At 47.9% G+C, this 17,910-nt stretch overlaps 1 protein-coding gene across 2 annotated transcripts in view; it reads right to left on the reverse strand.

Annotated features, from left to right (window-relative positions):
* The window catches only part of CUL3 (cullin 3), a 328,571-nt gene that overhangs the window by 109,139 nt on the left and 201,522 nt on the right, over window positions 1-17,910 (reverse strand). For both annotated transcript variants that reach the window (XM_082252499.1, XM_082252498.1), the window contains exon 6: window positions 15,201-15,429. In XM_082252499.1, the coding sequence (XP_082108625.1) occupies window positions 15,201-15,429 (229 nt within the window). The remainder of the gene's footprint in view (window positions 1-15,200; window positions 15,430-17,910) is intronic.

The raw sequence follows: 17,910 nt of genomic DNA on the forward strand, positions 1-17,910 counted from the left end.
GAGTACTGGCGCTGTGGAATCTGTGGGCTGCCAATTAGGATATGCCAGCGCTTCAGGGAGGACACTATGGGCGCTACGGGCCTGTCTTCGGATACGCGGTGGCTGCAGGCCACTACTCGTGCTAGACACCGCACCAGCTTCAACTGCACTTAGGTGACTCGCCACGTCACCAGGTGATACTGCAGTGCAGGTTGTAGGTCCAGGGTGTACTAGGCCGCTCGTGCTTGCCAGATCACGAGAAGTGTGAGCGGCACTAGTACTGGCACTCTGCTGCATACGAGAAACTCCTGGTTCTTGCAACTCAGCAACTCCAGAATGGGGTCGGGTACGCCTGACCTTAGCAGGGACCCCTCTGTCGGAGCTATCTTTTAGGGAGCCACTGCTGTCATCTGGTTCGTATATTGACCCCGATTCTGCCAGTGAGGCTTCCCCATCGCTCTCATCTGAAATGGCCATTATACTGTAGACCTCTTCACCACTGTACCAACCTTTTGTCATTTTAGTAACTAAATTTACCGGTACAGTAGTGTGACTACTAGGTAATAAAAGCACCTGGTTGTCGAGGACTATTTGGTCGCTACAAAAAAAAAACTGCTAGTGCTAGCAGAGATCAGGCCTGACTCTGCTAACACAGCGGTTTTGTGTGATTTGTGTTTTTTGGAAGTGTCAGTAATCTATTGATTACTACACTTGCCTGGGTAAGGTGGTCTGGGCAAGGGGGCTAAACGCAGGTGCTAGCAGGAATCAGTGCTGATTGTGCAAACACTGCGTTTTGGGAACACTAAATTATGGGGACGCTAGTATAGTTCTGATCAGATAAGATATTGATCTGTTCAAACACTATACTAGTAACGGAGGTGTGTGTGTGTGTGTGTGTGTTAGTGTACTTGACTGACGCCAACGGTGGTGTAGTGGGACCCTGACGCTAACTAGCCTAAGTTGTGTCACCCGTGACACTAATACAGTGATCGGTAATCACTGTATATAGTGAACACTGTGACAGGGCAGTGAAGTTGTTAACTGGGGGAGATCAAGGGGTTAAACCTTTATAGGGGATAGATGACAGGTGGCCTAAACCTATTTGGGCTTAGCGCAAATTAGGGTCACAAGTGACACTTCTACATTGATCAGTAGTTATCTGATATACTGTATATATTAGTGCACTGTATTATAGGGAGTGAAGGGGTTAACTGGGGGAGATCAAGGGGTTAAAAGTTTATTAGGGGATAGGTGGCGGGTGCCCTAACCCTATCTGGGCTTAGCGCAAATTAGGGTCACTAGTGACACTAAATACAGTGATCAGTATTTACCTATATACTGTATTTAGTGCACAGAGGAATAGGGAGTAAAGGGGTTAACTGGGGGTGATCAAGGGGTTAAAACTTTATTAGGGGATAGGTGGCGGGTGCCCTAACCCTATTTGGGCCTAACGCAAGCGCAAACTAGGCTCACAAGTGATACTTATACAGTGATCAGTAAAGGATCTGTATACCACTGTATATAGTTTTCACTGTGAAGGGTTTGGGGGGTGATCAGGGGGTGATCAAGGGTTTAAATGTGCCTATGTGAGGTGTGTCAGTGTAGTGTTGGTGGAAACTCACGTTTTTGATGTGTCTCTGTCTTCTCCTGGAACCGAAAGGTCTCCAGGAGGGACAGTGACATCACTTCCCCTGCCTGTGTTTACATTACACAGGTAGGGGAGAGTTAACCATTGGCTGGAACCGATCGCCAGATACTGACCAAAAATCATTGGTCAGTATCTGGTGACTGATCCGTTCCCTACCAAATCCGACCAGAATCGGGTCCCGCGGCGCGCGGGAGCACGCTCAGAGCTGTGATCGCGCCCGACGTAGGTCTACGTCGCTGGACGGGATCATGCCACACTGCCGCAGTAGTGTCCATGTAAGCGGTTGTAAAGTGGTTAATAAATTATTTTATTACGGAATTACTCTATGGAAACCCTTCTTTTTTCTCTCAAACCTTACCTGATATACCACCTAATATCTATGGATAAGGTGGGAAGATCCATCTTTGGATTTTGGACCAAACTGCTGGAAAATATCTATACTAGTTGAAGCGTGATTACTGGTTTGTAATTTTACCAGCTCCCTATCTGGTAAATAAATTTGGGGAGAATACGGTGGAAGGAGCACAATCGGGTGTTCTCACGAGTGAATACAGTGACTAGAGCAATGAGCGAATCACATATTTCAGCACTTCCAGCACTTTTATATCACCGATTGTTTTTTTAACTCCTTTTAATATATATATATATTTTCCTATATGAACTAATATATATCTATATCTATATATATATATAGTTTCAGCTTTAATTTGAGGGTATTTACATCCCAGAGTGATGGGAAGAGAAGAATATGGAGAAGGAAAGGAACTGCTCATGATCCAAAGCATACCACCTCACCAGTAAAGCATGGTGGTGGTAGTGTCATGGCATGGGCATGTATGACTGCCAATGGAACTGGTTCTCCTGTATTTATTGATGATGTGACTGCTGACAAATCAGCATGATGAATTCTGAAGTGTTTTGGGCAATATTATCTGCTCATATTCAGATAAATGCTTCAGAACTCATTGTACGGCGCTTCATAGTGCAGATGGACAATGACCCGAAGCATACTGCAAAAGCAACCAAAGAGTTTAAGGGAAAGAAGTGGAATGTTATGCAATGGCCAAGTTAATCACCTGACCTGAATCCGATTGAGCATGCATTTCACTTGCTGAAGACAAAACTGAAGGGAAAATGCCCCCAAGAACAAGCAGGAACTGAAGACAGTTGCAGTACTTAAAGTGAAAGTTTGATTTATGACTGTTAATCTGTCCCATTACTTTTGGTCCCTTACAAAGTGGGAGGCACATATACAAACTGTTGCAATTCCTACATCGTTCACCGGATTTGGATGTAAATACCCTCAAATTAAAGCTGAAAGTCTGCAGTTAAAGCACGTCTTGTTTGTTTCATTTCAAATCCATTGTGGTGGCTATAGAGCCAAAAAACGGAATTTTTGTAAAATCTTACCGTAAAATTCCTTTCTCCGAGTCCTCCGACCGTCGGCGCCCCTTCCCAATTCGTCACCAATGGGTATTGTCCTTTGCTCCGTAGGAGTAGCTAGGCAACAAGAATTGTTAATACAAAGCTTTTAACAGACACACCCCTAGGGGCTGTCCCCTCAGTCAATACCTCCCTGCACCAGCATTCCCAACTCAGTTTGGTAGCATAGCAGTAAGAGTACACAAAAACCCCAAAAGAGGGGCGGGGGGCGGCGACTGTCGGAGGACTCAGAGAAAGGAATTTTATGGTAAGATTTTACAAAAATTCCGTTTTCTCTTACGTCCTCCGACAGTCGCCGCCCCTTCCCAATTCGTCACCAATGGGACGTCCCAAAGCAGTGTAGACATGAGGGGTGGGAGACGCAACCGTAGAAAAGGCAACGCAGTACCCACATCAGAGAAAGGACCCTTACCATAGTAAGAGAACCAACTGGGCAACAGGAAAACGTGCTCAACAGGAGCAACAACCCAGGAAAAAAACAAGTAACACCCCAACACCCCAAGTAAAACACCCCAACAACCAATGGACCATGAAAACAAGGGACCCTAGGAGACTGCCGCACTGAGAACTTTACGGCTAAAGGAGGCATCAGCCGATGCCTGAACATCCACCTTATAGAAAGGTGTGAACGGACGACCAAGTCGCCGCCTTACACACCTGGGCCACAGAAGCCTGATGCCGGAAAGCCCAAGACGTACTCAAAGACCTGGTAGAGTGCGCCTTCACGGGGAAGGGAGGAACCTTCCCCTTCAAGGCATAGGCTTGTTCAATGATCTGTCTGATCCATTTGGCGATGGTCGCAGCCGACGCCGCCATGCCCTTCCGAGGTCCCTCAGGAAGGACAAAGAGGGAATCCGACTTGCGAAAAGATCTAGTGGACGACAGGTAAACCCTGATCGCCCGGACAACATCCAAGGAATGTAAGGCAACCTCCTTTGGATGCTTAGGCTTCGCGCAGAGCGAAGGCAAAACAATGTCTTCATTCAGATGAAAATCCGAAATCCTTTTTCGGAAGAAAAGATGGGTTAGGCCGCAGGACCACCTTATCCTTGTGGACCACCAGGTAGGGAGAATTGCAGGACAAAGCTGCCAGCTCCGACACCCTGCGAGCCGAAGTGATCGCCACCAAAAAGGCAACCTTCTTGGATAACAGAGACAACGAGATCTCCCTAATCTTTTCAAAGGGAGCCTGTTGCAACACGGACAGAACCAAGTTCAAGTCCCATGGAGGTAAAGGGTCCCTCCTAGAAGGGGCCAAATGACGCACCCCCTGGACAAAGGTGCTAACCAAAGAATTAGACGCCACAGGGCGTTGAAAAAGAACAGCCAGCGCAGAAATCTGACCCTTAAATCGTGGCCAACGCCAAACGCTGGTCCACTCCAGTTTGGAGGAAAGCCAAAATTCTTGACACCGAGTATGAGCGAGGGGAATACCCCCTGGCCTCACACCAGGCAAAATACGCTTTCCAAGTACGGTAGTAAATTTTACCCGAAGAAGCTTTTCTAGCCTTGATTAAGGTGGGAATGACCTCAGGGGAGAGACCCCTATCCCTCAGGACCTGGCTTTCAAAAGCCAGGCCGTTAAAGCCAGCGACTGTAAAGCAGGATGGAATATCGGCACTTGAGACAGGAGATCTTCTCGAAGCGCAGACTCCACGGAGCGTCGACCGCCAGATTTACGAGGTCTGCGTACCAGGACCGGCGAGGCCAGTCCGGCGCTACCACAATCACCGTGTGCGGTTCCGAGGCTAACCTGCGAAGAAGCCTGGACAGCAGCTGAATCGGTGGAAAGGCATACATCAGACGATACTGATGCCAGGGCGCCACTAACGCATCTGAAGCGTCTGCCAGAGGATCGCGCGTCCTTGCCACGAACCTTTCCACCTTGTTGTTCAGACGAGACGCGAACAGGTCCACATCTGGGAAACCCCACTTCGCGCACAAAATCTGGAAGACATCCGGGTGAAGGGACCATTCTCCGTGGTCCAGGGTCTGGCGACTCATAATCCGCCTGCCAGTTCTCCACCCCCGGAATGTGAACTGACGTTATCGCCGGAACGTGCGTCTCGGCCCAAGATAGAATTTCAGCTACTTCCCAAGCCGCTCGGGCACTCCTGGTGCCCCCTTGGTGGTTGATGTAAGCCACCGCGGTGACATTGTCCGTCTGAACCCGAAACGGACGGCCCTGAAGCCGGTCCGTCCATCGCAGAAGGCAAAGCTTTATCGCCCTCAATTCCAGAATGTTGATCGGAAGTGAGGACTCCTCCTCCGACCAAGTTCCCTGGGCAGACAGAACGCCCAGAACACCACCCCAGCCCGTCAGGCTGGCATCCGTGGTGAGCACCGTCCACGATAATGGACGAAAAGGACTTGTCCCCCGACACCGCCGGGGACTGGAGCCATCACAGAAGATCCCTTCTGGTGTCTTGGCTCAACGAGATCCGCAGATCCAGGGACTGCGGCCGCCCGTCCCACTCGGTCAGAATCTCCGCCTGGAGACCCCGTGTGTGAAACTGGGCAAAAGGGACCGCCTCGAAAGACGAGACCATTAGACCTAGACATCTCATGCATGTCCGAAGAGACGAGTGTCGGTTGTCCCTGAGGGACCTGACCTCGTCCTGAAGAGACCAAAGCTGGTCTTCCGGCAGGAAAACCTTCGCCTGGACCGAATCCAGAATCATTGCCAGGTAGGGAAGGCGAACCGAAGGACACAGAGTCGACTTCGGAACGTTTATGGTCCAACCGAACTCCTGCAGAGTCCGCAACGTGGTGGACAGGTCGGTCACCAGGCTCTGACTGGCGTTTGACCTTATCAGGATATCGTCCAGATACCCCAAGACAGCAATGCCCTGTGCTCGCAACAGAGCCGGGACCGGCGCCAGCACTTTGGTAAAAACCTGCGGAGCCGAAGCGAGACCGAAAGGTAACGCCACAAATTGGTAGTGATCCTCCGCAATGGCGAATTTGAAGGTACCCCTGGTGACCCTCGAAAATGGGAATGTGTAGATACGCATCCTTCAGATCGATGGAGGCCATGAATTCCCCCGGACTCAGGGCAGCCACCACTGAGCTCAGGGATTCCATGCAAATGGAATTCCATGAAACTTGCAAACCCGCACAAAGCGGTTCAGAGCTTTCAAGTCCAGAATCGGACGCACTTTGCCCTCCTTTCTGGGCACAGTGAACAGATTGGAATAAAACCCCCGAAATCTGTCCCGATGAGGCACCGGGACCACCACCCCCTGGGCCCGCAGGTCCCGCACCGCCAGGTGCAGATCCTGCAAGCGCTCCGGAGACAGCTGAAGATTTGAGGGAAAAAATCTGCCCGCCGGCCGAGAGAGAAATTCGATCATGTAACCAAATCGTACGATTTCCTGAACCCACCTGTCCTGAACTCGGGCCAGCCAAGGTTGTAGGAAACCGTGCAGACGTCACCCCACCCCAGAAACGGGTGAGGGCGCCCCTTCAGGCGGAAGTGGTATGGGAAGACAAACCGGACTTCTGCTTCCCTGCCCACGGCTTCTTCTGAGAGCCTTGGCCCTTGAAGGGCTTGCCCTTGGTCTGCAACGAAAGGCACGAAAGGAACCCTGAGAGGACCTAGATGAGGAATTCCGTTTACCACGGAAAGACTTATGCTTGAAAGACTGGGGCAGGAGAGTACTCTTGCCCCCCGTAACCCCCTTTATCAGGGTATCCAAAGCCTCGCCAAAAAGGCGAGACCCCGCGTAGGGAAAACCCGCCAGCGTCTTGCGAGAAGATTGGTCGACCGACCATTCTTCAGCCAAATCAGACGACGGTTCAGTACCGCCACGCTGGACAGGCGTGCAGCCAAGGGAGCTAAATTCAAGTCCGCATCGCACAAGTACATGACACCCTGATGGATCTGGTCCACCATAGCCAACGTGGTAGGCGGAGCGGAATCAGCCGCCAAGGTGCGCCTGAGCATCTTGGTCCAATCAGCAACAGCCTGTGCCGCCATAATGGAAGCAAACATAGGCTTCAGCATAGAACCAGCCACCATATAGGCATGATGGGCAAGAGACTCTATTCTCCTGTCCGTAGGGTCCCGGAAAACCGGGGCATCCTCAGAAGGCACCGCAGTCGCTTTGTTCAAAACGGCTACCGCGTGATCCACCGGAGGCGCCACACACCAACGCTCGTCGGTGGCAGGCGCAAACGGATAAAGCAATTTAAACTTATTTGGCACAGTAAAAGGCTTCTTTAAATTGCGCCACTGTTCATTAACCGTATGGTGAAACTCAGCAGGGAAGGGAAAAACCTGCGCTGATTTGCGAGCCCTCTGTGTTCCAAAAGCAGACGTCCTAGTAGGAGGAGTAGGCTCATCCTCCAGGTGCAATGTGTCTTTTATGGAAGCAATCAGCTCATTCATGAGTGCAAGCTCTTCAGGCGAGCCAGGGGGAGAAACATCAACTGCCTCCACCTCAGGCTCTCCCTCAGACCCCACAAGGTCCAAAGATGAGGGGGACCCTGAGAAGGGCACGCCAGCCACAGCAACCACATCGCCCTCTGAATCAGAGGATATGGATAACCTGGCCCTTTTTGAGGATCGTTCAGCCAGCAGCATCTGCACCTGAGACACCAAGGAAGCCACCACAGTGGTCAGATCGGTCCCCTCGGAGGGCGCGGCAGCCCCCTGGTCCCCCACCAGGGCGGGAGGAAACTTGCTATCCTGAGAATCCATACCCCAGTACAGAAAGGCAATAAAGGTACTGCCCCTTTAAAACCGCAGCCCACCGCACACTGCTGTATGCACTGACCCCGCAGGGATAGACAAACACTGAGCAAGGAATGACAGGACAGACAGGCAAAAACCTGGAGAGAGCACACCAGACTGCTGCCACCGATCGCTGTTCCCGGGGAAAGAGGAAGTGATGCAATGCTGACTGATAGATATAGCCTATGGAAGGCTCCAGCAAAATGGCCGCTTGGCAGAGGAAAAAAGGCTACAATAAAATGGCACCGCTATGTGCACGGACAGTATCGCCCGCCAAAATGGCGGCAAATGGCGCCAAAACACGGCGCTGCATAGAGACAGGGCCGGTCACAGTATACAGTCAAATAAAATGGCGGATCGCCGCAGCGATCGCCGCACACACACATGTCTGCACTCAACTGCACTCAGAGCATAATAAAACAGCAGAGCAGGATGCCCCCCCCGCAGCCCACAGGCATGCAGCCACACAGGGACCTGACAGGGAGCCTGCAGTTACACAGACATGGAGGGTATACACAGCCACAGACTGACACCCATACAGAAGGTCCCCACACAGAAGGTGCTTACCGTACCAGATGGCGTGGGGAACCGTCTCCAGCGACAAACCGCTATCAAGGCAGACAGGGAGTGCCGCAGCCAGGACGCTTGCGGACCGCAGTCACGGCGTCCAGTGAGGTAGCCACCTCACAGGCAGCATCCCTGCAGCGAACAGGGATGGGTCGTTCAATGTGCCAGGGTAAAACCTAAGCTGAACGCTCGATGGCAGGCTGGGGATCCAACTGGCTATCAGCCCTGGGATGCAGGGCGGCCAGTCCGAGACCCAGCTCTGCATGATGATTCTTCATCAGAAGATCCCTAAACTAAAGCTGACAAAAGAACAGCTAGCAAGGAAAAGAGAAAAAACACTTTAAATAAAATCAAAAAAGGGTAGAAGGCTGAGACAGAGCCCCAGCACAGGACAGCCAGCTACTCCTAAGCTAGGCAAAGACAAACTGAGTTGGGAATGCTGGTGCAGGGAGGTATTGACTGAGGGGACAGCCCCTAGGGGTGTGTCTGTTAAAAGCTTTGTATTAACAATTCTTGTTGCCTAGCTACTCCTACGGAGCAAAGGTCAATACCCATTGGTGACGAATTGGGAAGGGGCGGCGACTGTCGGAGGACGTAAGAGAAAGATTAGAATTGTGTTGATGTCCCAATATTTATGGACCACTGTATATAGATTTTTATATTTTTTTATTAGATTTATCACATTTAAAGATTTATATGAAACAATTATGTATTTTTGGGGGGTTTTAAGAAAAAAATTTTTTTTTTTTTTGATTTTTTATTCACTGTGTTTAGGCATATACGAATTGAGATTTTGTATCAGTAAAAGTTTTGATTGATCTAGATCATTTGGTCAACTTGACAGGGATACAAAACGTGCGCCAATTATGATTTTTTATTTTAAAATAGGACGACCGTGAAATAGGAAGACATATCCATACTTCCAGCTCTGACAATTTTAGCAATAAGTGGGGGATTATTCTCAGTATACTGATGGTTCCCTTCCTATTTTTATCCCAATATATGTGATTTGTTGGCAGGCTATTCTGAATGGAGAAATTGAGGCCCATCATTTTGACAGATTAACAGCAGAATTTTGCTTTTGGGAAAATTGGATTGGTCTTACCATAAAATGTTTTTCTCTGATATTTATTGACGGACACAGCTCCAGAATCTTCTTGACCATTGGGTTACGCTGCCCCCTACAGGAGTAGGATACTAGGCAGAAAAATGTCTGCCTACGCCTATGGGCAGGGCCAGGGTATATACTCCATCTCTCTGCTATAGGCATTCAGTCTTGTTGCAAGCAGTATCAGAAGAAAAAATAACCGTGTCCCCTGTGCTGTGTCTGTCAATGAACATCAGAGAAAAGGATTACAGTAAGACAAAAATCCAACTTTCTTTCATTCATTGACGGACAAGGCTCCAGAATCTTCTTGACCATTGGGACGTCCCAAAGCAGTGTCAAACATGAGGGGTGGGAAAAAGACAGCAGAAAAAGAATGCTGGTTGGAGCTCAACCAGGAACAATTGTGGCTCACCTGAAAAAATTGGATTTTTGCTGTCAGGAAATTGAGCTGAGTCACAGAGAGTCCTTTTCGATATATGAAAGCAAAGTTTTGGCACCATTGGGACTTAATGTTGACTTTGATTTAAATTGTTTTATTTCGGATAGACAATTTATCATCATCTTTAATTTATCCTTTATTTAGTTCTATTATTGTTCTTGTTTGCGGTTTTTTACTGATATTAAGCTTTTATACTATTGTCTTTTATACATTGAATTTCATATTGTTCTTTTATCATCCATGTTTATATTGTTGTAAGTCTGCGTGCCTGCCATCTAGAGGAGGATTTTGAATATGGCCGGGGTTATAAAGTGATGATGATCCTGTGATCATGGGAAATTTAATATGTATTATTTTCCAAATTTTATTCATAATTAATATTCGTACATTAGGCTTATTAGTATCTTATTATGGCCAGGTTATAATGTGCCAGGTCTTAATTATAGCCAACCGGGTTGGTTCCTGGATTTGGCAGTATGATGCTATTTCCGCCCTTAATCTATAAGCTAAATGGTAACCGGGCTGGTTACGGTTTCGGCAGCATAATGTTACTTCCGCCCTTAACTTATTACACGTCTTCCGGTAGGGGCTGGTCTCCAATACAAAGTTAACTTCCGAGAGCCGGGCGGAGTGCTTAGGCTATTTAAGTAGGTCTGTGACACAATATGGAATCCCCGCTGATTAAGTCCCGCCCATTCTGAACCTAACGCGCACGGGGGACGTCACGTGACCCGCGGCCATTTTGAGACTCCTTCCTGCTTGGATACCGACATGCACGCATGCTTGCAGGCTCTGCATTAAGGCTATGTTTTAACATTACAAACGTGAGTGTATTACCTACATTAATAAAGCATATTCAAATATCTACAGAGATCATTAGATCTTCTTTCTCTTTACCATGTATGCTACGGAGATGCCTTTAATTAGATCATTCCATGTTTAATGAGGTCTCCAGCTATTATTGGTGATTGGAGGTCTGCAATCTATAGGCTTTGAGTGCTGTGTAATAAGGAGAGAAGCAGTGGAGGTGGAATATATTTGCGCCTTTGGATATCACATGCTGTTACGACCCTGTAGGGTCACAAAGATAAGGTGAGAGGCAGAGAATGACAGGTGGCTGGAACCTTTGAGCACCATTTTTGTCACATCAAAGGATTGAATGATTTGCTCTGGGAATTTTACCATCGACCACTTGGACAGTTGTCTTTCTCTATCTGCACCTGCACCTGAGTACTTTGGGACTTATCTTGAGCATGCTTCTATGAGATATTATTAGGATTGCGCTGCACTATTACTATTTATTTTGTCAGGAGGTGTTTGGATTGCCCTTGAGTATTCAGCTGCTGATCCACTTTATATTGTTATGTCCAGCGCTGAATATTCTTGTATTTTTATTGTCTGTGGCTTCTGCCAGAGGGTCCCGAGAGTGGGCCACAAACCTCTGCACTTTCCTGTTAATCTGAGACGCCAGCAGATCCACTTATGGAGTGCCCCAATGAAGTGCCAAAACACCTCCAGGTGGAGAGACCATTCTCCTTGATCTAAAGTCTGCCGACTGAGGAAACCCGCCAGCCAATTTTCCACTCCTGAAATGTGAACGGCGGAAAGAGCTGGGACAAATCATTTGGCCCATCGAAGGATGCCTGCCACCTCCAAGGCCACAAGGACACTTTTGGTGCCCCATTGGCGATTGATATAAGCCACGGCCAATATATGGAGAGAAAGGATTTTCCTAGTTTGAGCATCTGGTCACCTGGTTCAGCTGGCTCTAGTTGTCCAGGGAACTTGGATCTTTGTTCCATGTGAGGATTTCCTTCTGGATGATCCTCGTGTGGAATTGAGCGAAAAGGGACCGCCACGAAGGACGACACCATCCCAGAACTCTCATACAAGTCCGAAGGGACGACCATTTGCTGGTCAGCAATAGCTGAATCACAGTCTTGAGCTTTGGACGTTTTTCCCGGAGGAAGAAACACCCTGGCTGAGGACGAATCCAAAGTCAGGCCCAGATATTCCAGTCTCATGGAAGAAACCAAGGAAGACTTCTGAAGGTTCAGAATCAACCCGAACTCCTCCAGAGTACTCATGGTGATCTCTAAGTTTGTCACCAGCACTGTGGGAGACTCTGCATGGAGAAGCATATTGTCCAGGTAACCCAAGACCGATAACCCCTGCTGGCGTAATACCAGGACCGGAGCCAACACCTTTGTGAAGACCCCCAAGGAGCAGAGGCGAGACCAAAGGATAACACCACAAACTGATAGTGATCCTCTCCCATGGCAACGCAGAGAAACCGTTGATGTCCTGCACATATCGGGATGTGAAGGTTGGCATCTTTGATGTATATGGAGCCCATGAAATCCCCCTGGTTCAGGGGAGGCCACAACCGTGCGAATGGATTCCATCTTGAATTTTTGAGCTCGCACCAAGCAATTCGATGCCTTTAGGTCCAGAATTGGATGCACCTTGCCCTCCTTCCTGGGGACCGTAAACCGGTTTGAGTAAAAGCCCTGAAAAAGTTCCAAGTATGGAACCAGAACTATTACTCCTTGTTATAAACAGGTCCTGTACCGCCCGAAAGAGCCTGTAAGCGATCCAGGGACAGTCACACATTGAAAAGGGAAAAACCTTACCAGTGGGACAGATCGAAACTCAATCTTGTAAACGAACTGTATCTACTCGTGAACCCACTTGTCTTGTATACGGGATAGCCACAGGTCCGGGAACCAGCAAAGACATCCCCCCACCCCAGATACGGGTGAGGGCGCACCTTCAGGCCGAAGGGGTCTTATCCACAGGTCTGGAGAAACCCAATTTCTGTTTGCCAGACCATGGTCGCTTGGAGCCAACCAAGGAAAGTCTTGAAGGACTTTGATCCTTTATCACTTGTCCCTGTGGGAAAAGGCGGGATCAAAGTATACGCCTGAGGACCACTCCCAAAACAGACAGTCGGGCCAATATCAGAGCTGTATCCAGCAAGGCATCGCAAACAAATTGCAGCCCCTGCACCAACTGGTCCGTCAGCTCTGCAAAGGTAGGGGGGGGGGGGGGGGGGGGGGAGTTGAACCCCCTTCAGGTCACGGCGTAGTAACTTAGCCCATTCAGTCAAGATTTGCGACACAAGGGCAATAGTAAACACCAGTCTTAGAGCAGACCACGCCAGGGAGTACATATTGCGGGCCAAAGACTCCGCCTTTCCATCCATCGGATCCTTAAAGGACGGGGAATCCTCCACTGGGATCGTGGTAGCTTTATTCAGTCTGGTGACCGGAGGGTCCACCGTAGGTGGCACAGTCCACTTTTTTTTTGTAAAGGACTCCTCAAAGGGGTAGCGTCTAGCAATCTGCTTCGGCACCCCAGGAGGACGCTTTGAATCCTTTTTTTGACCATGTTGTCAAAATATGCGGGAAGGGGGAAAACCTTTGCTGCTCTGGATGGCTTGTGAGTGTCAAACATAACCTGCGCCTCAGTCGCAGCTGCGTCCTCCATTTTTAGGGTCTCACGCACGGAAAACAACCAGTGCGTCCACCAGCGCCTTTTCTTGCGCGGTGGCGGAGAGAGAGGTGTCATCCTCACTATCAGAGGAGACAGGGCGCGAGGTAGTAGACCCGGCAGGGAGACCCACGTCTGCGGTGGCTGAATCAGATTCAGAATATGAAACATCAGATGAGGCTGGGATAGGTGGGGGGCGTTTTTTGGCACCTCGCCCCTTACAGGCCACCTCCACCCGGAACACAAAGGATTCCAAGACTGCCGACAGTGCATCAATGGATAGCTGGGATCCAGGGAGGCCCTGCGGCCTCCCTGAGGGGGTCAAGGTGGGGAAAAAATGCTCCGCAGGGTCCATATTGCACCAGGGGAACCCCGCAGCAAAAAGTTGCCAAAAACGTATTTTTTTTTTCGAAACGTCCCACTGCGCTATAGCGCCCCCCAAAAGGTCAGGCAGAGCACACTGGGCAGAGAGAAAGAAACCCCCCCCAGACTCACCACCCCCACCAGAGATGCACCAGGAATGCCCAGAACATTCGTACAACACGTGTCTGCAGAGATCTCGATCCGAGACAAACCTAAGCGTCAGCACCAGGGTATAGGGAGGGGCTCCACCACCAAAAAAAGCCTCCAGGGACTCCAGGAACATGGCCGCCAGTGATATTTAATAGGAATCCACCTCAAAATGGGCGCTGGGTGTACCAATATGGCCGTCGATCTTTCTCAGCACATGGGCTACAAGAAAATGACGGCTCTGCGGAGCTACTGGGAGCCCTCGAGGAGACCCCCCCCCTCCTGGACAAGATAGACAGGAAGGGGGCCCTGGAAGTGACAGGTAGTCTCTCTCCCCCCCCCCCCCCCAAGAGGCACTAGGCGCCCACATAGAAAGTGCCTTAACAGGGAAAGGAGGAACCTGACGCTTGATTGAATAGGCCTGCACAACAGTCTGGTTCATCTGGAAATGGTCGCGGCAGACACCCCCTTGCGAGGTCCATCCGTAAGGAAAAATAGTGAGTCTGATTTCTTAAATGACTTTTTTTGGGAATGTTATATAGCAGAAAGTGAAAAATATTGTTTTTTTCAGAATTGTCGCTCTTTTTTCATTTATAGCGCCAAAAAAATAAAATAAATTGCACAGGTGATCAAATACCACCAAAAGAAAGCTTTATTTGGGGGGGGGGGGGGGGGACATGTTTCATTCATTTAGGTACAGCGTCGCACGACCGCACAATTGTCCGTTAAAGTAACGTAATGCAGAGTCGCAAAAAGTGGCCTGGTCATTAAGGGGCCAAATCCTTCCAGTCCTGAAGTGGTTAAAGCAACTCCGCCTCAGTCCTCAGAACAAGGCATCTGTCTTGGGGGGGGGGGTTGGATCACACTCAATTGGGCCATGTTCCACATCATGCCTAAATATTCAGGTCCAATTGACCCCCAACCAGAAGCAGAGCTGACTGCTCCTGAGCAAGTTATACTGATAACTTATGACAGAAACATCCAAATAGCAAGGCCACAAACCAAAAATGGCGGTCTGTCACTGCAAACAGCAGGAACCTTTGGGGAGCCTTGGTAATTGCCAAGCATTTCACATGTTAGCCCCTTGCCACCTGTAGAACGCCATATGACTGAGTTTTAGTGGCTATACCAGGATGCCGCCTGCAGCTACAGGCATCACCAGTATCAACGTTTTTGGCCCCTCGATCGATTCTACAGGCAACCAAAGGGCCCCTGCAAATCAGTTGCTTAACAAAAATACGAAATAAAAACCCAAACTTTCTAATATATAGGGGCTTACCTTCTGTCTTTCCATTCTTCAACATATGGACTAACCCTGAGTTTTCCATCTCCACAATGGTTTTCATGTGTTTGGAAATGAGCTCTCTCTCCACAACCTTCACAATTGGCTCCTCTGTGGATTTGTCTAAACAGTGCATGACTCGTTCTATCTCTTCATTTATTCTAGCCTCTACTTTCTTTATATACACGGAGGCACTGTTTTCAGCTAGAAACTTTTGGCTTTCCATCTGTGGAAAAAGCATGAATATGATATTAAAAAGTGCAGCATCAGGACACTTAGACAAGTCACACACGTTTGTGCAAGCTGCACAAATTTTCCCTGTATTTTCTTTAATAGCCGAAATATATATGATCGCTGCTCTACAAAAAAAAATATAAATGAATAAAACACAGTTTAATATTATGATTATGGACTGTGATATACCCATAATAAAATAGGTGTAAGCAACATCCATCCAGTGCATGAAATAAGTTTTAGAATTGCAAAGCCATTCACAGTTTAGCCCCCAGCTACATCACTAGCCTAGTCTCAAAATACCAACCTAAATCTCTCTTCGTTCCTCTCAAAACCTTCTGCTCTCTAGCTCCCTCGTTACCTCCTCCCATGCTCACCTCAAGGACTTTTCCAGAGCCTCTCCAATCCTTTGGAACTCCCTACCCCAATCTGTCTGATTATTTCCTACTCGATTAGCTTTTAGACGATCCCTGAAAACCCTCCTCTTCAGAGAAGCCTATCCTACCCACACCTAACAACTATACTTCCATTTTCTCCATCAGCCCACCCCCCTCAGTTATTGCCTTTGGTTTCACTTGACCCTCCCTTCTAGATTGTAAGCTCCAACGAGCAGGACCCTCTAATTCCTCCGGTATTGAATTGTACTGTAACTGTATTGTCTTCCCTCACATTGTAAAGCGCTACGCAAACTGTTGGCGCTATATAAATCCTGTATAATAATAATATCCATACAGTGCATGAAATAATAAACGTATCAGCAATTCCAAAACTTATTTCATGCACTGTATGGATATTTCTTACACCTATTTTATTATGGTTATATCACAGTCCATAATCATTCTATGGCACTGACGTTTTACACAATGATTTTCTGATACACTAGGATTGTTTACAATAACACTATTTATTCATTTATATTAAATTTTTTGTAGAGCAGCACTGATACCCATTTATTTTCTATACTTTAAAAGGAATTCACCTTCATTATCAGCAGCAGCCCATAGAATTCGATTTTATTCCTAAGCGTGGGCACTCACACATTCATATATGATCGCTGCCTCTAGTGACTAAAATGCTGTATATTTTCTTCATTAAGGCATCTCATAAAACGATACTGCATTTTGGCCACTAGATGGAGCTGATGCAGGTTTACACGTGAAAAACATGCAAAAAACCATGAGCGTAATGCGTTCAGGTGTGAATGGAATGTGCTTGGGAGGAGTGTTTTTAGGGAGCAAGAATGACCTAGGAGGCAAAGTGAGGGTTGAAAGGTTGGAAAAGCAAAAACACTGATCTTATCAAAGTTAAATAAGAATTGCTTTTTATTGAATGCTGATGCGACTTCTGTGAGAAAAGTTGCATTGAGGTTGCATCAAGTCACACTTCATAGTCATATTGGAAATTGAATGGAAACCACATGGCATTAATGTGAACAAAGCCTTAGTGCAGACATCCTCTTCAGACAGACTGGATACTTTGCATCTTTTCCTCCTCACTAGCAAAGTCTGTTGTCTCCCTTCTCCACAGAAAAGACAACACAGGCAGCGGCTGCAGAATGATCACCGAGAGCCAGAGGCTATTACAGTGATCAGGATCTGGATCTCTGCACTGCTGTCTTAGGTCCCTTTCACACTTGCGGACCGTTCAGATCCGATTTTCAGTTTTTCAGGCAGATCTGAACGGATGCCCCATGCATCTCAATAGGGCATCGGATGTCAGCGGAGACATGTCCGCTGACATCCGATCCGTCAAATCCGGACGGATGGAAACCCCATTTTCCATCCGTCTGGCAGATTGGATGAGAACGGACAGACGGTCCGTTCTCATCCGATTTCCCCATAGAGAAGAGCAGGGACCGGATAGCTCTGTCACCGCACACAGCTGCCATCTGCCTGCTCAGCGGGGGATCGAGAAAAACGGAGTCCGCCGACAGAGCGGCAAGTGTGAAAAGGGCCCTAGGTAGCTAGATAGGAAAGTGTATATGTTATAATATATATATATATATATATATATATATATATATATATATATATATATATATATATATATATATATATATATATATATATATATATATATATAATTTTTTTTTTTTTTTTGCACATTTTTCCAGTTGCTTTCTGGCCTAGGCCAAAATGTTGTCATTCACCTGGGAGTCTTCGTGGGCATTTCTTTTCCTCATCTAGATGAAGGCAGGAGGGTTTTCCTTAGCTAAGCATGCACTCCTGCCGGCATGCCAGATTGATCACAGGAAGAAAATGCTACATGGATCATTGACTCTTACGCAAAATGGTCTCGGCTAGAAATGCCAAAGGGGTGGTGTTCATCGAAATAAAGTATGCAGACATGGATGGATGGGTGAGCTTGCTTTATTAAAACTGAATTAAACAGCATTTTTGATTTGTAGCTCTCAGATACAGGCAAGTTCTGCTGTAACTAGGATAGTTAGCTAGCGCTACACCCATTCTAAAAA

This window comes from Pelophylax lessonae (genome assembly GCF_965119305.1).
Source record: "Pelophylax lessonae genome assembly, chromosome: 3".
Classification (NCBI taxonomy): domain Eukaryota; kingdom Metazoa; phylum Chordata; class Amphibia; order Anura; family Ranidae; genus Pelophylax; species Pelophylax lessonae.